We start from the raw sequence: 24,558 nt of genomic DNA on the forward strand, positions 1-24,558 counted from the left end.
GGTCTGCGAACCACGTGCAGCGGCCCCACGGTCGGTGCCCGTGCATTGCGGACTGCAATTTTCGGTCCGCAGCATGGGCCCGGCCGGCACACGGTTCTGTGCATGAGCCCTAATACTGATGACCTATCCTCTGGAATATGTGATCAGCACTTTGTAAACCTGGTGGCCAGTCCCCATATATAGAGCTGTCCATTTTAGATAATCCAGTTTAGTTAAAAGGTTCTCCCGATAATAAGTAGATGAGAAGACGTCTCACTGCTGGAATTCAGGGCAATCGACTGTAATCTGTGAGCAAACCTGGCAGAGGGTATTTATTTCTCTGCAGCGCCACCACAGGGGGAATGGAGCACTGCACAGGTCTCAGAGAAATCCATAGGAAATGCATGGGAACAGTGATGGCCAGTTCGCCATTTTCGCCCTCGAACACATGCGGGCTGCCATCTTTTCTCACAAGTCCGGCGAGGCTCAGATAAGCCCTTACCTGTGCCGCGAGCCGGTCTGAAATCAAATGCGGTCAGCGGGAGCAGGCAGTTCAGAGAACAGCCGCCGGGGGCCTTCATCGGGCTGTTCCCGGAACTGCCTGCTCCCGCTGACCGCACTTGTTTTCAGACCGGCTCGTGCACAGGCACAGGTAAGGGCTTATCTGTGCATCGCCGGACTTGTGAGAAAAGATGGCAGCCCGCATGTGTTCGAGGGCGAACAATGCGAACTGGCCATCACTGCATGGGAATCCTTCACAGAGACATGTTCTTTGTAGACACTGGCTGATAAATGAGGGTCCTGAGCTAGACACTTAGGGCCCTTGCAGACGAGCATGTCCGGATTATATCCGGATGCGTTGCGGAAGCGTTCAGTGAAAACTGCGTGATTTCGCAAATAAAGCCATTCCGTTTATTTAGCGATTCCGTTCAGTTGTTCAGTTATTAACGCACGGGTGCAATGCGATTCTCTGCATTTTGCACGCACGTGATAAAAAAACATAATGTTTACAAACAACATCTCTTAGCAACCATCCGTGAAAATCGCATCTGCAGTTGTGTGTTCACTTCTATGGGGACAGGGTTGCGCGAAAAATCACAGAATATAGAACATGCTGCGATTTTCACGCAACGCAAAAGCGATGCGTGAAAAACAACGCTCATGTACACAGCCCCATTGAAATAAATTGGTGTGCTCAGCTCCTCCTGCTCTATAACCTGCTGCCTGCAGACTGAACTGCGTTTTCATGGTGCCAGGTTCCCTTTACTAGAGTTAAAATACAATACTGATGACCTATCAGGATAGGTCATCAATATGTGGGGGTCCGACACCCAGGACCCCCAAGTGACCGGCTGTTTGAAGAGGCTGCAGCAGTCGGAGCCTCTCCCTAAGGCTACAAGCAGTTCCGTCTGCCAACTGATGGCATTTGTAAGGCCTCTTTCACACTTGCGTTGTCCGGATCCGTCGTGTACTCTACTTGCCGGAATTACACGCCAGATCAGGAAAAACGCAAGTGTACTGAAAGCATTTGAAGACGGATCCGTCTTCAAAATGCTTTCAGTGTTACTATGGCAGCCAGGACGCTATTAAAGTCCTGGTTGCCATAGTATTCTTACAGTCCGTGCGGCTCCCGGGGCGCTCCAGAATGACGTCAGAGCGCCCCATGCGCATGGATGACGTGCCATGCGATCACGTGATCCATGCGCTTGGGGCGCCCTGACGTCACTCTGGAGCGCCCCGGGAGCCGCACGGACGGTAAGTATGCTGCTCCCCCGCTCCCCACTACACTTTACCATGGCTGCCAGGACTTTAGCGTCCCGGCAGCCATGGTAACCATTCAGAAAAAGCCGAAACAACGTTTAGCTTAAGGCCGGATCCGGATCAATGCCTTTCAATGGGCATTAATTCCGGATCCGGCCTTGCGGCAAGTCTTCAGGATTTTTGGCCGGAGCAAAAAGCACAGCATGCTGCGGTATTTTGTCCGGCCAAAAAACGTTCCGAACTGAAGACATCCTGATGCATCCGGAACGGATTTCACTCCATTCAGAATGCATTAGGATAAAACTGATCAGGATCCTTCCGGCATAGAGCCCCGACGACGGAACTCTATGCCGGAAGAAAAGAACACAAGTGTGAAAGAGCCCTAAGATGGATCAGGATCCTGATCAAGCTTAAAAATGCCTGATCAGTCAGAAAAATGCATTGAAATGCCGGATCCGTCTTTTCGGTGTCATCCAGCAAAACGGATCCGGCATTTATTTTTTTTCACCTTTTTTTTCGGTCTGTGCATGCGCAGACCAGAAGGACGGATCCGGCATTTCGGTATTTTGAATGCTGGATCCAGTACTAATACGTTCCTATGGGAAAAAAATGCCATTCAGGCAAGTCTTCAGTTTTTTCGCAGGAGATAAAACCGTAGCATGCTGCAGTTTTATCTTTTGACTGATCCTGACGGATTACTCTCCATTCAGAATCATGGGGATATGCCCGATCGGTTATTTTCCGGCATTGAGCCCTTTTGACAGAACTCAGTGCCGGAAAAGAAAAACGCTGGTGTGAAGGGACCCTATGGCGTCACATTCATCAGTCACAAAGCCTACTGGCTCCTCAGTCCTATTCAAGTGAAAGGCTGTATACTGCAATCAAAGGCAGACTGGGAACTTAAAAGTGGCCCCATGTTGTAAGTGGGTCCAAACTGAAAAAAGGTGGGGCAATACAAGTAGGCAGGGCCAACAGAGGTAGGCGGGGCTAACAATACTTCAGTACAAGCAAATACCACAGTACAGCACAAAATACCACCGCCCCAAATGCAGTATTCAACTACATCATCGTCTTGAGGACTTGAATTCAGAAGGGCATCTGAGGCCACTGGCCGGGTGCACAAGTCCCTGATGCCTCTAGAAAAAATGTATGCTGGTGTACCTAGCTGGTGGCAGAAGGAGAGCTTGGGTGGCCCCCTGGACATCCGGCCACCGGGAAATTTCCCTGCAGGGTCTAAGGCCAGGGCCCCTGACTACAATACCAAACAAAGCCACTATACAATGGAAGGCGATGTGCTTGTATGCAGTGAGGAGATTGCAGTGCTCGCTGGAGCAATGCAGCTTCTTCATGTCTTTCAGATTAAAATCTTACAAATATACCGTAATTTGCATTAATCTTGACATAGATATGAAGAGATTACTAATTACAGCTTTTGATAACCGCTCTACATAAAGTGCACTAAACAGAATGATACAGCATGACAAATAGTGAGGTTCAATGCTGCCATCTAGTGGACAACATCCATAACTGTGGGTAGAGCTAACACATCTACAAAGCTCCAATTTCACACAGTAATGTAACCCAGCTCTACCATCCTGACATAACCATCCATAGCTCTACCATCCTGACATAACCATCCATAGCTCTACCATTCTTACATAACCACCCATAACTCTACCATCATGACACAGCCACCTATAGCTCTGCCATCATGACATGGCCACCTCTATCTCTACCATCAAGACACAGCCACCTATATCTCTGCCATCATGACAAGACCACCCATAGCTCTACTATAGTGGAACAACCACCCATAGCTCTACCATCCTGACATGACCACCCACAGCTCTACCATCCTGACATAACAACCCATAGCCCTACCATCATGACAAGACCACCGATAGCTCTACCATCGTGAGACTGCCACTGTATAGCAAGGTTTTAATTGGTCCTTCCCCTTTAATTCTTTGTAATGTAGTTGTTTAGAGATGTCTGATACCTGACCGCATTCCTGCAGTATGAAGAAACTGTACATGCGTACTGAGCTTTAGATGGGGCTAGGAGACTAGAAAACACATAGCTAGAAACAAAGAGCTCAGCTCCATTGAAGACATCATCAGGGTAAGAGGTGTCTTGCTACCATCACCTCTCTTTGTTTCAGATGCGCGTCGGACGAATGTCGTGTTGGGCACTGGTTGATGTGGAGCTCGCTCATTTGTTTTGACAACTTTCAGTACATCTTTGTATATGTGTGTATACAATATATCTTTTATTGAGGGGCATGGCCTGAGCATGCAGCCGTGAAGACGCACAGCGCTGAGCTCCCGAACCCTGGGAATGTCCAACTTAATTATTTAATGGTCAGCCGGACACTACCAACTTTAAAAAAGGATGGTCAGACGATCGGTGGACCAGGGCTCCTCTTTCCTGGCCCCAGAACCTCAAATAGCTATTTCAGCCAGACCTTGACCGCAGAGCGCCCGACTGCAGGATCCAAGATGGCGTCAACTACAGAGCGGGCAGTCACGAGAACAGCGCTGCCGAGCTCCGCTCCTCATGGAGGACCCTCAGCCCCAGAACAGCCGCCTCCACATCTCCCAGCGTCTGCCACAACAACACCACAGCCCCTCTCTCTCCTCCATGTCACAGGGAGACTTACCGCTGATGGACGCAAGCATAGCGACAGGCCTGGTGAGTTACACTTCACCTGCCCGCTTCCCAGCCCCTCCAGCACCAGTGTCCACCAAATCACTACATTCCATGATGCCATTGCCCAGAGATAAAGCTGGAGACATATCCCTCCAGCTCGAAGACAGGTCACATACCCAGAGGACTCACCGGGGCTCCCTTTCCCTTATAGCAAAGGACTTTGCTCCAGACACTAATGGCAGACCTTCTCCTGTGCCTGACAACCTGCTAGACCAAGTGTCTACACCTGCACTTTTCCAAACCCCTGCTTACTCTGAGTTCTCTGAATCCTCATCCTCTGCCTCTTCAGTGGCAGCAGACGTTCTAAACGCCCGAAATGAAAAGATATATGGGCCCCCCTTGGTAACCTGCCGACTAAACATTATATGGAAGCCATGATATCGCTGGCTAAATCCAAACAAGCTCAGGCCATTGCAGCTGTCAAGACAGAGCTGTGCAACATCTCCACTCACGTAGCAACACAAATACTGGTCTCGTCTGCACTAGAATCCCGCCTTACTACAGAATCAGATTCTGTGATTACATGACCACGGTGTATACCCAACTGAGGATCGAACACAGGATAAAGCCGACAGCTCACTGAGCAATATTATTCTCCAAGAACTCCTTCATAACTGAACAGGATATCTACATATATGAACTTAAAAACTTCTTCATACATTTTACATCTTTTCTATTTTAAATTTTTTTCTATTTTTCCACTTTTTTGCACCTGCACTTTTTTTTTTTTTTAAATATATTTATTTATTTACACTCTCTTGGTCCGGACCATTTTTAGAGAATTGATTGATTTGTGCTACACCCATCTAATCATCATTAATATTGTGAACTGCTGCCATCTAGAGACGGCTTTGTTTATTGCCAAGTTCACTGACACCCTTTTGAAATAATATAAGAGGTGCAGAGATTGCTGTTAATACCAGTGCCATTACCGTCTATTAGTGCTACCAACACTGTGGTTCTAGTTACGCCATTCTTCACAATACTATTATCCACGTAGGAGTCTAAACTAGTATTATTTATTGTGGGATAGAAATTATTTTATTTTAGAATTGACAAGAAAGTTTAACAATTTTTTTTCCTCTTCATGTAATTTGGTGTACTAATAAATTGAGATATTTTTAATCCTTGCGATACCAGATACTAGTGTGCCATCCATTTTTTTTATTTTGACTGTTCATACTTAATATATTGGCGACGGGTACGCCTAGGATTCAGCACCTATATCCTATGGTCTGAATTAGGTGAGCCGCCAATTTTTTTATCTGATGATACATTGGTACCTGTCTTAAAATTTTCTTAAATAAAAAATAAAAAAAATATATATTTTAGCATAGTTAAGTAAACTCTTTTTTGCACCTTAGTAATGTTAAGTCTATTTTTTCCCAAACCACAGATCTCACGATAATACAACCACACATAGCTCTACCAATGTGACGTGACCACCCATAGGTCTACCATCATGAAATGACCACCCATAGGTCTACCATCATGATATGACCACCCATAGGTCTACCATCATGATATGACCACCCATTGCTCTACCACTGCGACACAACCACCCATAGCTCTACCACTGACACAGCCACCCATAGCTCTACCACTGACACACAGCCACCCATAGCTCTACCACTGTCACACAGCCACCCATAGCTCTACCACTGTCACACAGCCACCCATAGCTCTACCACTGTCACACAGCCACCCATAGCTCTACCACTGTCACACAGCCACCCATAGCTCTACCACTGTCACACAGCCACCCATAGCTCTACCACTGTCACACAGCCACCCATAGCTCTACCACTGTCACACAGCCACCCATAGCTCTACCACTGTCACACAGCCACCCATAGCTCTACCACTGTCACACAGCCACCCATAGCTCTACCACTGTCACACAGCCACCCATAGCTCTACCACTGTCACACAGCCACCCATAGCTCTACCACTGTCACACAGCCACCCATAGCTCTACCACTGTCACACAGCCACCCATAGCTCTACCACTGTCACACAGCCACCCATAGCTCTACCACTGTCACACAGCCACCCATAGCTGTACCACTGTCACACAGCCACCCATAGCTCTACCACTGTCACAAAGCCACCCATAGCTCTACCACTGTGACACAACCACCCATTGCTATACCATTGTGACACAACCACCCATTGCTATACCATTGTGACACAACCACCCATAGCTCTACCACTGTGACGCAACCACCCATAGCTCTACCACTGTCACACAGCCACCCATAGCTCTACCACTGCCACACAGCCACCCATTGCTATACCATTGTGACACAACCACCCATAGCTCTACCACTGTGACGCAACCACCCATAGCTCTACCACTGTCACACAGCCACCCATAGCTCTACCACTGCCACCCATAGCTATACCACTGTGGCACAACCACCCATTGCTCTACCACTGTCACAAAGCCACCCATAGCTCTACCACTGTGACACAACCACCCATTGCTATACCATTGTGACACAACCACCCATAGCTCTACCACTGTGACGCAACCACCCATAGCTCTACCATTGTGACACAACCACCCATAGCTCTCCCACTGTCACACAGCCACCCATAGCTCTACCACTGCCACACAGCCACCCATAGCTCTACCACTGCCACACAGCCACCCATAGCTCTACCACTGCCACACAGCCACCCATTGCTATACCATTGTGACACAACCACCCATAGCTCTACCACTGTGACGCAACCACCCATAGCTCTACCACTGTCACACTACCACCCATAGCTCTACCATTGTCACACAGCCACCCATAGCTCTACCACTGTCACACAGCCACCCATAGCTCTACCACTGTCACACAGCCACCCATAGCTCTACCACTGCCACCCATAGCTATACCACTGTGGCACAACCACCCATTGCTATACCATTGTGACACAACCACCCATAGCTCTCCCACTGTCACACAGCCACCCATGGCTCTACCACTGTCACACAGCCACCCATAGCTCTACCACTGTCACACAGCCACCCATAGCTGTACCACTGTCACACAGCCACCCATAGCTCTACCACTGTCACAAAGCCACCCATAGCTCTACCACTGTGACACAACCACCCATTGCTATACCATTGTGACACAACCACCTATAGCTCTACCACTGTGACGCAACCACCCATAGCTCTACCACTGTGACGCAACCACCCATAGCTCTACCACTGCCACACAGCCACCCATTGCTATACCATTGTGACACAACCACCCATAGCTCTACCACTGTGACGCAACCACCCATAGCTCTACCACTGTCACACAGCCACCCATAGCTCTACCACTGCCACCCATAGCTATACCACTGTGGCACAACCACCCATTGCTCTACCACCGTCACAAAGCCACCCATAGCTCTACCACTGTGACACAACCACCCATTGCTATACCATTGTGACACAACCACCCATAGCTCTACCACTGTGACGCAACCACCCATAGCTCTACCATTGTGACACAACCACCCATAGCTCTCCCACTGTCACACAGCCACCCATAGCTCTACCACTGCCACACAGCCACCCATAGCTCTACCACTGCCACACAGCCACCCATAGCTCTACCACTGCCACACAGCCACCCATAGCTCTACCACTGCCACACAGCCACCCATTGCTATACCATTGTGACGCAACCACCCATAGCTCTACCACTGTCACACAGCCACCCATAGCTCTACCACTGTCACACAGCCACCCATAGCTCTACCACTGCCACCCATAGCTATACCACTGTGGCACAACCACCCATTGCTATACCATTGTGACACAACCACCCATAGCTCTACCACTGTCACACAGCCACCCATGGCTCTACCACTGTGACACAACCACCCATAGCTCTCCCACTGTCACACAACCACCCATAGCTCTCCCACTGTCACACAGCCACCCATAGCTCTACCACTGTGACACAGCCACCCATAGCTATACCATTGTGACACAACCACCCAGAATCTTATTAGGTGCTGCCCCCTGTAAAGTACAGTAAGGATACTGCCACATGGCATATACCCGGTGGATTTTCCACAGTAGAATTGTGTGGGTAAAATCCACAGCATTTACTGTCACACAGCCACCCATAGCTCTACCACTGTCACACAGCCACCCATAGCTCTACCACTGCCACCCATAGCTATACCACTGTGGCACAACCACCCATTGCTATACCATTGTGACACAACCACCCATAGCTCTCCCACTGTCACACAGCCACCCATGGCTCTACCACTGTGACACAACCACCCATAGCTCTACCACTGTCACACAACCACCCATAGCTCTACCACTGTCACACAGCCACCCATAGCTCTACCACTGCCACACAGCCACCCATTGCTATACCATTGTGACACAACCACCCATAGCTCTACCACTGTGACGCAACCACCCATAGCTCTACCACTGTCACACAGCCACCCATAGCTCTACCACTGCCACCCATAGCTATACCACTGTGGCACAACCACCCATTGCTCTACCACTGTCACAAAGCCACCCATAGCTCTACCACTGTGACACAACCACCCATTGCTATACCATTGTGACACAACCACCCATAGCTCTACCACTGTGACGCAACCACCCATAGCTCTACCATTGTGACACAACCACCCATAGCTCTCCCACTGTCACACAGCCACCCATAGCTCTACCACTGCCACACAGCCACCCATAGCTCTACCACTGCCACACAGCCACCCATAGCTCTACCACTGCCACACAGCCACCCATTGCTATACCATTGTGACACAACCACCCATAGCTCTACCACTGTGACGCAACCACCCATAGCTCTACCACTGTCACACTACCACCCATAGCTCTACCATTGTCACACAGCCACCCATAGCTCTACCACTGTCACACAGCCACCCATAGCTCTACCACTGTCACACAGCCACCCATAGCTCTACCACTGCCACCCATAGCTATACCACTGTGGCACAACCACCCATTGCTATACCATTGTGACACAACCACCCATAGCTCTACCACTGTCACACAGCCACCCATGGCTCTACCACTGTCACACAGCCACCCATAGCTCTACCACTGTCACACAGCCACCCATAGCTCTACCACTGTCACACAGCCACCCATAGCTCTACCACTGTCACACAGCCACCCATAGCTCTACCACTGCCACCCATAGCTATACCACTGTGGCACAACCACCCATTGCTATACCATTGTGACACAACCACCCATAGCTCTACCACTGTCACACAGCCACCCATGGCTGTACCACTGTCACACAGCCACCCATAGCTCTACCACTGTCACAAAGCCACCCATAGCTCTACCACTGTGACACAACCACCCATTGCTCTACCACTGTCACAAAGCCACCCATAGCTCTACCACTGTGACACAACCACCCATTGCTATACCATTGTGACACAACCACCCATAGCTCTACCACTGTGACGCAACCACCCATAGCTCTACCATTGTGACACAACCACCCATAGCTCTCCCACTGTCACACAGCCACCCATAGCTCTACCACTGCCACACAGCCACCCATAGCTCTACCACTGCCACACAGCCACCCATAGCTCTACCACTGCCACACAGCCACCCATAGCTCTACCACTGCCACACAGCCACCCATTGCTATACCATTGTGACGCAACCACCCATAGCTCTACCACTGTGACGCAACCACCCATAGCTCTACCACTGTCACACTACCACCCATAGCTCTACCATTGTCACACAGCCACCCATAGCTCTACCACTGTCACACAGCCACCCATAGCTCTACCACTGTCACACAGCCACCCATAGCTCTACCACTGCCACCCATAGCTATACCACTGTGGCACAACCACCCATTGCTATACCATTGTGACACAACCACCCATAGCTCTCCCACTGTCACACAGCCACCCATGGCTCTACCACTGTCACACAGCCACCCATAGCTCTACCACTGTCACACAGCCACCCATAGCTGTACCATTGTGACGCAACCACCCATAGCTCTACCACTGTGACGCAACCACCCATAGCTCTACCACTGTCACACTACCACCCATAGCTCTACCATTGTCACACAGCCACCCATAGCTCTACCATTGTCACACAGCCACCCATAGCTCTACCACTGTCACACAGCCACCCATAGCTCTACCACTGTCACACAGCCACCCATAGCTCTACCACTGCCACCCATGGCTCTACCACTGTGACACAACCACCCATAGCTCTACCACTGTCACACAACCACCCATAGCTCTCCCACTGTCACACAGCCACCCATAGCTCTACCACTGTGACACAGCCACCCATAGCTATACCATTGTGACACAACCACCCAGAATCTTATTAGGTGCTGCCCCCTGTAAAGTACAGTAAGGATACTGCCACATGGCATATACCCGGTGGATTTTCCACAGTAGAATTGTGTGGGTAAAATCCACAGCATTTACAGTAGCAGCTGCGGAAAACGCCTCAACACAATCCGCATATAACTTGACATGGGGTGTGGATTTTAAATCCATAGCATGACAGTTCATGGTGCAGACTTCTGCTGCAGATTTCACCATTTGTAATGCAAACCTTCAGCATTTCTGCCATGTATTCCTCAACAAAATCCACATCATGTGGGATTCTGGCAGGTACGATATGTTTTTTTCATGGCAGACCCTGCAAGTGTGGCTGTACCCTACATGCTGCTTTGCAGGTTGCGAGGTATTGCCCCACATTATGGCTTCCCTTTGTAAAGTAACTTTCATTTATGCCAAGTGTCCATGTGGCCTACACCTGCACCTTCCAAAGAGAAAATGGTCATTCATTTTTATATAAATCAGTCAGTCACAGGGCTTTTCAGAACACACGGCAAGTCTGTATGAGTATTCTATTCCCCATGAATGAACAACTCTGGGACATCTTTTGTGATGTTCCTCTGTTATTCCTCCTGGAAATGTATCAATGAATTGACAACTGGACATTACTTTTCCTGTTGTTCCCTGATAGACAGTGTCCAATAAGGGTGAGTGTAGAAGGACAAACTCTGTTGAAAAGGTGAATGGTAATCCCCAGTTGTCACTTTATCCATACATATCCAGGGCCTTACACATAATTTGCATACAGGACCCCCTGCTGCGTTATTTTGTTAGATGCCTCTGGTTAAAGGGGTTGTCTAGTCGGCAAAGATGTTTTAATAAAGGCTGAGAATGACTGACCACGCCAAGCCTCTCTCCAGATGCTTTCCGAGACTCCAACAGTCTCTTCTTCCTGGTCCCTCAGAACCATCAGGAAATATTTGAAGAAGATGAGTTGGCACTGTGGTTTGCACGTGGGGCACACGTCCAAGGAAGGAGTCCCACTAGTATATAGTGAAGGAGGACCGGCACTCACTTTCTTGATGATATGAAGAGACGTTTATTCAAGGCATAATAGCATCATCAGGGACTGCAATTTGCAGTTTGAAAAAGGCCCAGGCTTAGGCCTCATGCAGACGGCCGTTGTTTTGGTCCGCATCCGAGCCACAGTTTTGGCGGCTCGGATGCGGACCAATTCATTCAATGAGGGCGGAAAAGATGCGGACAGCACTCCGTGTGCGGTCTACATCCGATGCTCCGTTCCGTGGTCCGCAAAAGAAAATATAACCTGTCCTATTCTTGTCCGCGTATGAAACGTCTCTTCATATCATCAAGAAAGTGAGTGCCGATCCTTCTTCGCTATAAACCATCAGGAAATGTGACGGCTCAGCCAATCGATGGCTTAGGTAAGTTACTGCTGCGGGCAGCGATTAGTTGAGTAGTCATTTCTAATATGTCAAGAGGGATCAGGAAGTGAAGAGGAGCACCTGCAAAGTGCAGAGATGGGAAACAGCGGGGAATCGTGAGGTGTGTATTAATTCTTTTATTTTTTAACTTATTCTGACTCATTAAAATTATATATATATATACAGGTCCTTCTCAAAAAATTAGCATATTGTGATAAAGTTCATTATTTTCTGTAATGTACTGATAAACATTAGACTTTCATATATTTTAGATTCATTACACACCAACTGAAGTAGTTCAAGCCTTTTATTGTTTTAATATTGATGATTTTGGCATACAGCTCATGAAAACCCAAAATTCCTATCTAAAAAAATTAGCATATCATGAAAAGGTTCTCTAAACGAGCTATTAACCTAATCATCTGAATCAACTAATTACCTCTAAACACCTGCAAAAGATTCCTGAGGCTTTTAAAAACTCCCAGCCTGGTTCATTACTCAAAACCGCAATCATGGGTAAGACTGCCGACCTGACTGCTGTCCAGAAGGCCATCGACACCCTCAAGCAAGAGGGTAAGACACAGAAAGAAATTTCTGAACGAATAGGCTGTTCCCAGAGTGCTGTATCAAGGCATCTCAGTGGGAAGTCTGTGGGAAGGAAAAAGTGTGGCAGAAAACGCTGCACAACGAGAAGAGGTGACCGGACCCTGAGGAAGATTGTGGAGAAGGACTGATTCCAGACCTTGGGGGACCTGCGGAAGCAGTGGACTGAGTCTGGAGTAGAAACATCCAGAGCCACCGTGTACAGGCGTGTGCAGGAAATGGGCTACAGGTGCCGCATTCCCCAGGTCAAGCCACTTTTGAACCAGAAACAGCGGCAGAAGCGCCTGACCTGGGCTACAGAGAAGCAGCACTGGACTGTTGCATGTCATTCGGAAATCAAGGTGCCAGAGTCTGGAGGAAGACTGGGGAGAGGGAAATGCCAAAATGCCTGAAGTCCAGTGTCAAGTACCCACAGTCAGTGATGGTCTGGGGTGCCATGTCAGCTGCTGGTGTTGGTCCACTGTGTTTTATCAAGGGCAGGGTCAATGCAGCCAGCTATTAGGAGATTTTGGAGCACTTCATGCTTCCATCTGCTGAAAAGCTTTATGGAGATGAAGATTTCATTTTTCAGCACGACTTGGCACCTGCTCACAGCGCCAAAACCACTGGTAAATGGTTTACTGACCATGGTATTACTGTGCTCAATTGGCCTGCCAACTCTCCTGACCTGAACCCCATAGAGAATCTGTGGGATATTGGGAAGAGAAAGTTGAGAGACGCAAGACCCAACACTCTGGATGAGCTTAAGGCCACTATCGAAGCATCCTGGGCCTCCATAACACCTCAGCAGTGCCACAGGCTGATTGCCTCCATGCCACGCCGCATTGAAGCAGTCATTTCTGCAAAAGGATTCCAAACCAAGTAGTGAGTGCATAACTGAACATAATTATTTGAAGGTTGACTTTTTTTGTATTAAAAACACTTTTCTTTTATTGGTCGGATGAAATATGCTAATTTTTTGAGATAGGAAATTTGGGTTTTCATGAGCTGTATGCCAAAATCATCAATATTAAAACAATAAAAGGCTTGAACTACTTCAGTTGGTGTGTAATGAATGTAAAATATATGAAAGTCTAATGTTTATCAGTACATTACAGAAAATAATGAACTTTATCACAATATGCTAATTTTTTGAGAAGGACCTGTATATATATATATATATATATATATATATATACATATATAAATAAACTTTTATCAGCCAGAGAGCTCCTTTAAAAAGGGAATGTGATCAGAAAATGACCTATTGTTTAAATCATGTTTTTATGTTAAACAAATTTTTAAAGAATTTTTGGTGAAGTTATCTTTAATTTTCCATGTCAATATCTACATTAAAAAAAATCCTGCAGTTTTCGCACTGGCCACTTAGACTAATAATAGCCGCCACTTGTTGGTCTGTACAGATCACTTTAGTGCAGTTATCTCCTTATCATTACAGGCAGGTTTAGAATGACAGATAGCACCTCTGTGCATAGATAAGACAGAAACCACCATTTACAACAGGCGATTGTCAAATCTTATATATTCTTTCATTGTAAAAGGACCTCTGCACAGGTCACAGAGCGTGCCTAGAAGACTCTCCCATAGAAGTCAAGGTCAGCTCCTGACCATTGTGTCTATGGTCCATGGAGCTGCCATAAAGCAATTCTTTAAGTCTTGATGCTGTCACGAACCGGGGACGACACAGGCAAGGATCAGCGGGCGTGAACCCACTGTGCCACTGACTGGCAATACTCTGGAGGGGCGTGACTAAGCAACGCCAGGTCTTCACTCGCACCTCTGGTGGTGAGGACAGACTTGAGCCACGGTAGTTGCCAGGGGCTACTCCAGAGCGTAAACCGAGTCAGTGGCAGCAGGAACAGGTGGGCACTGAGATACCAACAAAGGTAACTATCAGGAATACACAGGTAACCAGAAACAACAGACGCTGGAACCCAGGACAGGACAGAACCAGAAGCAGATGCCTGAACCCCAAGCATAGTAGGAGCTATGTGGCCCCAGGCAGAGCTGCACACGGATGGCGAATCCCTCTTCGGGGATCCAGGGACCCTTTTCCGAAGGCAGACATAAAACAAACAGATACAGACATGAACAGAAACTGACGCAGATAAGCTCTGCTAAGCTAACGGACACAAGGCATAACAATCACAGAACAGGTACGGAACAGACAGGAAACATAAATACAGAACTAGGCGATACCACACCGAAGTGTAGCCAGAAAGACCCTTGGGACAGCGACAAGGGACTACTACACCCAGCAAGCAGGACCAGGACTGACATACAGACAGAACGGAACAGAGGAAACAGAACAGACTAGGCTACTTTCACACTGGCGTTTTGGCTTTCCGTTTGGGAGATCCGTTCAATGGATCAGTTTTGCCCTAATGCATTCTGAATGGATACGGATCCGCTCAGAATGCATCAGTTTGCTTCCGTTCAGTCACCATTCCGCTCTGGAGGCGGACACCAAACGCTGCCTGCAGTGTTTTGGTGTCCGTCTGATGAAACTGAGCCAAACGGATCCGTCCTGGCACACAATGTAAGGGCTCGTTCACACGACCGTTGGCATCCCGTTCCCGTATTGCGGACCGCATTTGCAGATCTGCAATACATAGGCACTGTTCCGTTGTCATTCCGCATCACGGATGCGGACCCATTCCTTTCAATGGGTCCACAAATCCGGAGATGCGGAATGGAAGCACGGAACACTACGGCGTGCTTTCTGGGGTTCCGTTCCGTGCCTCCACACCGCAAAAAGATAGAACATGCTCTATCTTTTTGCGGAACAGAGGGATCGCAGACCCATTCAAGTGAATAGGTCTGCGATCCCCATGCGCCTGCCCCACAGAAGGCGCCCATGCATTGCAGATCGCAATTTGCAGTTCACAGCACGTGCTTCACACGGTCATGTGAACGAGCCCTAAGTCAATGGGGATTGATCCGTTTTCTATGACACAATCTGGCACAATAGAAACTGGATCCGTCCTCCATTGACTTTCAATGGTGTTCAAGACGGATCCGTATTGGCTATGTTACCGATAATACAAACGGATCCGTTCTGAACGGATGCAGACGGTTGTACTATCTGAGCGGATCCGTCCATGATGGATTCGCACAAAACGCGAGTGTGAAAGTAGCCTTAGAAATGACATGATTTCCAGGCGTCCTGCAGACACATGGAGCAGGTGGTGCATTTTCTCTCCTTGCTTGCCTATGTATGAGGCTTTGACCAGAGTTTTTATTAGACTAAAAAATAAAATGAAGACAAGCTTCAAACAATTTAGGAGAGCCAACTGGAACATTAGGGACTCCTGAGAACATGCAATGTGACCACACTTACATGGCACTGGACAGAAGGCTCTGGGGAAGTAATATCCATAAATCCAAACATTTGGGCTTCCATAGCTACAGACAAGATGAAATCCTTGTCACTGCTGATAGATAGATAGATAGATAGATAGATAGATAGATAGATACATGAAGTTCTATTGTCTGTCTGTTCTTTATGCATGGCCAAACGACTGGACTAATCTGCACAAAATTTGGCATTTTAACAGTGGGTGCTGTGCGCCGCTGTTCCCCTGCTTACCGCCGTGGTCCCAGGCACTGTGTTCAGCGGTGATCTGCTGCCAGCATTTCCTTTCAGCCCTGGCCACAGAATGCTTGCTGTTTGTTTCCTGCAGCATTTTCTTAAGGGCCGGCACGCGTTACTACCTGTGTTTTATGGGTTGGATCAGGTGACCTCGCCAACCAATCCTAGCCCTCCTGCACATATATAAGTGGCTCAGCCCCCCCTTTCCAGATGCCTCAGTATCAAGGTCCTTGTGTCCTGATAGCTGCTTGTGCACCTGGATTCTGCTACCTGGTTGAGCCCTGCCCGCCTTCCTTGACTCTCCTGTTACTGGACCGGGACTATGGCCTGGGGTAGCATAATGTATAGTAGCTAGACCCCATTAGTCTTCATTTTAGGTACATATGTGCCTTTGCCTTACCTGCCCACGCCTGTCGTCAGTATGCTCCTCCCCTCTTCACACTGGAACTCAATCCTCCTGGAGAGTTCCTCAGGTCGGAACCCAATCCCGATCTCTGGTACTCCAGCATTCCCATACCCCTCTGATGCTGAAAGTGATGACAGACACCTTGAAGTATCGTTATTCTGAAAGCCCTGCCATCTTGGATAATGGAAGCTACCATGCCACTCAATACAGAGAAAGGAGACAACAGGAGGCCAAATCTAAAATTGGAGATGCTGCTCTCTGTGTCCACACCTCGTGACACTGGTCCACGCATAAAAGCATGAACTTACATGCATGCGTCACACTTGACGCGAGAGGGCAGGTCACTGCCACAGCCTGTTACTGGCTGCATCCCCTCCATCAGCGGATGTTGATTTCTGCGGGCAGGGAACCTGCAAAGATGGCAATGGAGCGATCTGGGAGGAAACTGGCATCAGGGACCAGGTAAGTATGCACAGTATCGTGGGTCCAGGCGGGGGTTATTCAGTCTAAGATAACCCCTTTTAATGGATAACTGTCATATTTACATTAAAAAAAAAAAACAATGTTGGCATATGTCACTGCTGCAGCAGCATTATGCATAAAGCAATCTTTAGTTTCTTCACTTAACACTGTTTGCCTTGAGTTTCCCCCTTAGTTGAGGCTGTTTTGAATCCTACATTATGAGGATCTTCTCAAGATGGCTCCTCTGCCAGTTCTCTGAGGCCAAAACTGCATTCCTTCAGGTCACATACAAACTTGCTGTAGCCAGCAGCTTCCTGCCAGCCAATCAGATTGGATTACTGAGAGACACGCCTCCTCACTCTGAAGCCTAATGCAGGCATGCAGTGTGAAGGACCGCCCCTCTGTCTTCTTAGCCAGAGACAGATGAGCCATAGCAACGGTCTTTTAAGGGAGCAGTGCAAAGGGACAGAGGACATTAATGAAAGCTGTTATTATAAGGTAATTACAGATCTTTTGACCATCATTGACAGAATAACTCAGGTATACATGCCTAGCTCTAATAAACTAGCAAATAAAATAAAAATATGACAGTTATCTTTTAAACATATACTAGCTAGGTTCGGAAATGGTTCTAGGTGTCACCAAGACAAATCTAACTAGTGGGATATAAAAGACCAATGCCGGTAGTAATAGTAATGAAATAGTCAGGTAGTGAATAATCTATGAAAATACCTTCAGAAGTCACCAGGAATCACTTAGGCTACTTTCACACTAGCGTTCGGGGCTCCGCTTGTGAGTTCCGTTTGAAGGCTCTCACAAGCGGCCCCGAACGGATTCGTACTGCCCTAACGCATTCTGAGTGGATGCGGATCCGCTCAGAATGCATCAGTCTGGCACCGTTTGTCCTCCGCTCCGCTCAGCAGGCGGACACCCGAATGCTGCTTGCAGCGTTCGGGTGTCCGCCTGGCCGTGCGGAGGCAAACGGATCCGCCCAGACTTACAATGTAAGTCAATAGGGACGGATACGTTTGAAGTTGACACAATATGGCTCAATTTTCAAACGGATCCGTCCCCCATTGACTTTCAATGTAAGTCAAAACGGATCAATTTTTTGTTCATGGTAATGCAAACGGATCCGTACTGAACGGATCTAAGCGTTTGCATTATAGGTGCGGATCCGTCTGTGCAGATACCAGACGGCTCCGCACCTAAACGAAGGTCACATTCTGTGGGAGTCAATAATTGCTTGCAACAGAATAAAACCTGTATTATACTCCCTGATTTTTCGTCAGACAATTGTTAAAGGGGTTCTTAAAGAGTATAAAATGCCCCATTGTGTAAAAAAAAAAAAAAAAAAGGCTCCCGCACTCGTGGTAAAAGTTTTTATTGCACCAAACTTATAATGTACAAACAAAGTGGCACTTCTCCCCACTCCCCCAGATTTGCGCATTTCGAACTCTTCAATCTATCGCATTGATGTGGGAGCACTGATAAAGTCACGCTTGCACGGGTTGGTTCCCAGAATTATATTCTCATAATACAATCCGTTGCGGTACACCTATAATACAAATGGCTGACTATAGTACCACTCTTACATGTGGACACACACCACAATTTTTGATTACATCCCATATATTCATAGATTTCTATTTTTTCTTTATTTTATGTTGTGTCTTACTATTTTCGGACATGATGTTAACGCTCTCGCACAGCGCCATATGAACTTATTTAAATTATTTGAATTTCATTCACTTAACACGGGCGTAGTTTGTACTATGTTTGAACAGGTGTCTGACATGTAGTCGATGATGAGGTCTGTGCTCTCCTCCTCCCCTTTTCCCGGGGGTGGATGGGAGCACAGCCTACATAAACCCATGGTGAAACAGACACAATGGATTATGACTAAGAACTGAAGAGTTCGAAAAGGCCTGTGAGCGCATGGAGTAAGACGCACCGTTCACTGCTCCTGCTAGTATCCTGCACGGAACTATCGGTAGCACGCTTTGCTTTACCGAACCAACCTTGCCTGGTGAGAGGACAGTGTCCGGGGATCGTTGTGTCGCAATTGGGAGCCTGAAAATGCAGAGGAAGTTGAGCAAGGCCGCTAAACAAGACAGGCTGGAGGCGGGCCAATATGGCGATGATGGCGCTACAGGAGGTGGTGAGCCAGAGCGCGGCAGCCAAGCTCAGCAAGTTTGCCCGTTTAGATAGTGGAGTGGGTGATTGGGCTAACGATAAGGGGACTGAAATACTCACCTCCTCTGACCAGGAGGACGGTTCCATAGACGGCGACGACGTGGATACGGCTGATCAGCCTTTGCCTGCTCCTGCAAATGATACAGTGGGCCTTCGGGCCGTGTCTACAGGGGAGCCCACTCTGAAGGACATAATGGCGGCTGTTGCAAGCTGTAATAGCACCCTTAAAGTGCTCACAGTACAAGTCGGCACTTTGCGGTCTGATGTCTCTATAATTAGACACGATTTACATAAGATATCTGAGCGCACCTCTGAATTGGAGAAGAGGGTGTCCTCATTAGAAGATGTAGTCCAGCCTTTGCAAATGGCGTCTAAGACGTCTATGAAGGACATTGCTGCCCTATATGCCAAGACGGATGATCTAGAGAACAGATCGCGAAGGAACAATCTGCGAATTGTAGGAATGCCGGAAAAGACGGAGGGGGGCCAATGCCACTGAATTTGTGGAGAAATGGTTATACCAGTTGTTTCATGAGAAAGGCCTATCTTCCCTGTATGTGGTGGAGCGGGCGCACAGAGTGCCCATGCGGCCGCTCCCACCAGGCAGACCTTCTCGCCTTATCCTTGCGAAGATATTGCATTTAAAGATCGGGACACTATTCTACGTCAGTCCAGAGATAATGAAGAGATGGTCCTGAACGGGGTCAAAGTGTCAATTTTTCCAGATTATTCGAATGAGGTGCAGCGGAGGAGGAGCCGTTTTATGGATGTCAAGAAAAGGCTTAGAGGGTTGCAGGATCCATATGCCATGCTGTTCCCTGCTAAATTACGAGTGGTGGCATTGGGATCCACTAGATTTTTCGAGGATCCAGATGAGGCGGCACAGTGGCTGGACGTCCACGAAAGGCAACTGAGAAATGGGGCCCTGGACACTTGAAGGAGGCAGATATGCATTTTGGTTTAATTTCCATATATGTTTGCACTTTCATGTCTCTTTAATGTTGCACCAGTTAAGAAGTGTACTTTACAATGCTACCGCATGGTAGATTCTGAGGTGGGAGTTGGCGGTTAGGGGATTATAATGTGTTTCCCAGTTGTGGAGAGGATTCTCTCCCGGAGGGAGGGGGTAGATAAAATCAGCGATGATTGTGGTTCTTTAGTGGGCAAGTTGCTCAGGGATTGCCCTGGTTTGGGGTTTAAAGTTGGGGATGTGGGGACAACTGTTCTCATTTGCAGTAATCTGATCATGGGGGGGATAGTAAGTTAGGTAGGGGTAGGGCTGGGGGCGTGACCTCTGAATGGATGAGGTTTGAGTGGGGCGTGAGAGGCAGGTCACAATGTTTTACCATGACACAGGTGATTAAAGTTTTGAGCTGGAATGTGAGGGGTATGGCTGATGCGAGGCGTTTTCAGCCTGCCATCTGTTGCCTGCAGGAAACGCATCTGACTGGTGATACTGTACAGTGGCTGAGCAAAAACTGGGTGGGACATGTGGTACACGCAATTTACTCCTCACATTCCAGGGGAGTATGTGTGTTAGTGCATAAGAGTATTAGATATGAACATGTGCAGCAGTGTGTGGATGCTGAGGGCAGGTTTGTAAGTATTGTGTGGAGGATTGATGGGATCCAGGTGGTGCTGGTGTCGGTGTATGTGCCTCCACCGTTTGCTTCTCCTTTGATGCGTGCAGTTATGACCTTTGTGGTGGACTTCCCTGGGTTACTATGGCTCCTGGTAGGAGACTTCAACTGCACGCCGGACGACTCCTTGGACAGATGTCGGGTGGAGAGGTCAGGTGGATCTCCAGGAAGTGTAGCTCTGAAGAATATTATGACTGACGTGTGGAGAGTACGTAACCCTACTAGGCGTGAATAATCGTGCAGATCTGCTACGCATCATTCACTATCGCGCATAGATCTGGCTCTTGTTAATGATGTTATGTTGCCACAGATTCGGGGTGTTGCCCATCACCCTCGGTCGTTGTCTGACCATTCCTTGGTGCAGATTGACTTGTGCCTGAGGGTGCTCAGGCAGGGAACGAGGTTGTGGAAATGTAACCCGCATTGGCTAAATGTACTGGGTGACCTATCTGAGATTTCTCTGGCGGTCAGGGAATACTTTGCTATTAATGTAGGGACGGCTTCAATACATGGAGTCTGGGATGCTATGAAAGCCTTCTTAAGGGGAGTATTGATAAAAGAAATTAGTAAGCACAAATCCAAGTCTAGAGAGGCGGATGTTAAGGCGCATGTACAAGTGGCGGTAGCCGAACGGGTGTTTGGTAGATCCCCTTCCTTCGTTAATAGTGAGGCTCTGGCGGTGGCTCAGGAACCATTGAGGTGTCAACTATTGCAAGAACTGAAGAGTTCAAAACGCGTAAATCTGGGGGAGTGGGGAGTAGTGCCACTGTGTTTGTACATTATAAGTTTGGTGCAATAAAGACTGGGAAACTTTGAGTGCTGGAGCCTTTTTTTCTCTACACAATATGATGCCTGGACCGGCTTGGGTCTGCTCCGTGCACAGAGTTACAGGATGAACACGGGTAAGCTGGACAGTTTTCATTTCTATAAAATGTCCCCTCATGTGCCGGGCCCCCACATGGAATATACTTACTCCGCTCCTGGTCCTCGCACCGCCGCTGCTAGTTCTCCCTGTACACGGATGAAAAACATCCGGTGCCGGGGGGAGCAGCCAATGGCAGGGGGGATGCTAGGGAGGCTCGTCCCCACCTGCCATTGGCTGCTCCCTCCGACACCGGATGTTTTCATCCGTGTACAGGGAGAACTAGCAGCAGCGGTGCGAGGACCAGGAGCGGAGTAAGTATATTCCATATGAACGTTTGTTAGCAATCAACTGTCAACGTAATACTGCTCAATCATAGGGCAGTCCAAATCTTTTGACATGTTAAAAAATAATTGTTTACGATCATGGTGTCTAATAACGGTCTGCTGCCAGCAAACCACTACAGCATGGTGATGAGACGGCATAGGGATCGCTCCTCCTCATGCTGCGGAGGAGATCGCTGCATGTAATAACAGCCGTCTCCTCCGCCAGCAAGCAGGCGATTGGCGGAAGGGAAAGCTTCTCTCCAGTCGTCTGCCACATCGGGCAGTGTAATACAGCCTTAACTCCATAGACGTCATCAGGAATCACAACAGTCGCACAAGTGAATAATAATCGCTTGCGACCCCATGGAGGTCAGTAGGAAACGTTCATGACAGTTACTGCCCATAAAAGTTAATGACATCCACTCTCCATGGAAGTCAATTGACAGACCCGCCAACAGAAATATTTGGGCTTTATTTAACCAGGGCCTTGAAGCTCTATTACCTCAATCAATTTCCATCCTGAAGGTTTTACTTGTTCAGTAACCCAAGGATTCTGACGTAAAGTGGAATCATATAATGTTTAAAGGGGTTCTCCGGGAATGATTTACAATGGCCGCTGGCAACCTGTCATAGAATGTGAGCAGGACTATAGAGCTGCCTGGGAGTTGGAGAGGGGCTCACTACACTGAACTGCTCTACAATGGATGGTAATGATGGATCCTGCCTACGATATGTCATCATGGCTGAGCTGCCAGACAGGAAAACTCACCAATATGTGGTACATGTAAGTGCTAAAGCGTAATGTGTAGTGAGGGCTGTCCCCTCTGCCCACTAGACAGCTCTGCAAGTGGAGGTAACCAGTCCAGCTCACATTCTAGGACAGGTAGCTGGCGGACATTTTTAAATCACTCACTATATATATATATATATATATATATATATATATATATGGAGCGGGAGATCAGAATAGTAACTTGGGCCTACTGTATACCTGTGAAATGAAGGGCACGGTGTAGGGAACCAGGTTTGCCCATGGCTACTTATCATATAAGGTAACTTTAGGACCATTATTGGCCTGGGTCCTAAATCAATAGGAATCGCTGGCACCTCATGGAAGTCTATGTAAATGTCCATGACCTCCAAAGCTGAGCGCCATTCCCAGTAATGTCCTTGAGGGTCGCCATGGCTGTGGTGAGGAAGATACACATGATGTGATACAGTGGGCCCTGCCATGTACCAGCAAGCAACAGGTGACTCCCATATCAGTGCCTGACTCCCTAGGTGTCAGTATTACCTGCCTGCTGCTGCCCTTGCTCCTGCAGTACAGCGGCACCCCGCTGCTGGACGTCAGGCACAGCAGAAATACTGAAGTCTCCTCCATTTCTTTCACGGACCGTCCCTGTCTCTCCCGTTTAAAACATTACATCTGGCAGCCGCCATCTTGCCTTCTAAGCGCATGCTGGGAAAAGACGCCAGCGGCAAGAAGCCGTTGCTTGGTTACAGGAGAGGGCGGAGAAAAACGCGTCACCGAGTGACGTAGAATAGCGATGCAATAACTGGCCGCTAGCGGTCACTGTGCCGGCAGCGCCCCCCTGTTTTGGAAGGTTGGTGGTACGGTCCGCCCCGTTGCGCTGTCGTCATGGCCGGCGTCATTAGCGCTGGTGCTCCGCTAACTGCTGCATATGGAGGTGGTGGAAGGCGCAGCAGCCACACAGGGGATAATGCAGTCGTCCTGCTGCCTCACGTGCAGTGTTATTCCAGTATGGAGTCATCACAAGGGGGTCTGGGATTTCCAAATCAATCAGTTTAGGGTGAAATTTGCGAAATACATTCGACTTTTCCATTGCAGAGGGTGAAAAAAATCTGCTCCACAGGTCAATTTCTGCTGCAGTTTTCTTTTGAAGCATCTCGTTCAGTTTGCTGGTTCTGTACAACACAATGACAAATCTGCAGCATTTCTCTCACGTGTGGACGCGGTGGACTGATTCAGAAGATAGTGGGGTCATTTGTGAATGGCGCTACTAGAGATGAGCGAATCGACTTCAGAACAAACATCCGAAGTCGATTCGCATAAAAATTTGTTCTAATACTGTACGGAGCAGTATTAGAACTAAGCAAATTGCGGTCCCCAATGCACGGAACCGGCGTGTGCATGAGGCCTAATACACTGATAGTTTGCCTATGAGATCCATCCTGGGGGCTGGGCCTCATAGGCCTCCGTACATGCTGGGCCCCAAGGCC

At 48.2% G+C, this 24,558-nt stretch overlaps 1 protein-coding gene across 1 annotated transcript in view; it reads right to left on the bottom strand.

Annotated features, from left to right (window-relative positions):
• Positions 1 to 23,784, bottom strand: part of FUZ (fuzzy planar cell polarity protein) — a 135,359-nt gene extending 111,575 nt beyond the window's left edge. Inside the window, exon 1 of the mRNA XM_044278167.1 lies at positions 23,612 to 23,784. Coding sequence (XP_044134102.1) covers positions 23,612 to 23,698 — 87 coding nt within the window. The 5' untranslated portion in view covers positions 23,699 to 23,784. The remainder of the gene's footprint in view (positions 1 to 23,611) is intronic.
• Between the last annotated feature and the right edge of the window lie 774 nt (positions 23,785 to 24,558).

The sequence above is a fragment of the Bufo gargarizans genome, chromosome 2, assembly GCF_014858855.1.
Source record: "Bufo gargarizans isolate SCDJY-AF-19 chromosome 2, ASM1485885v1, whole genome shotgun sequence".
Lineage (NCBI taxonomy): Eukaryota > Metazoa > Chordata > Amphibia > Anura > Bufonidae > Bufo > Bufo gargarizans.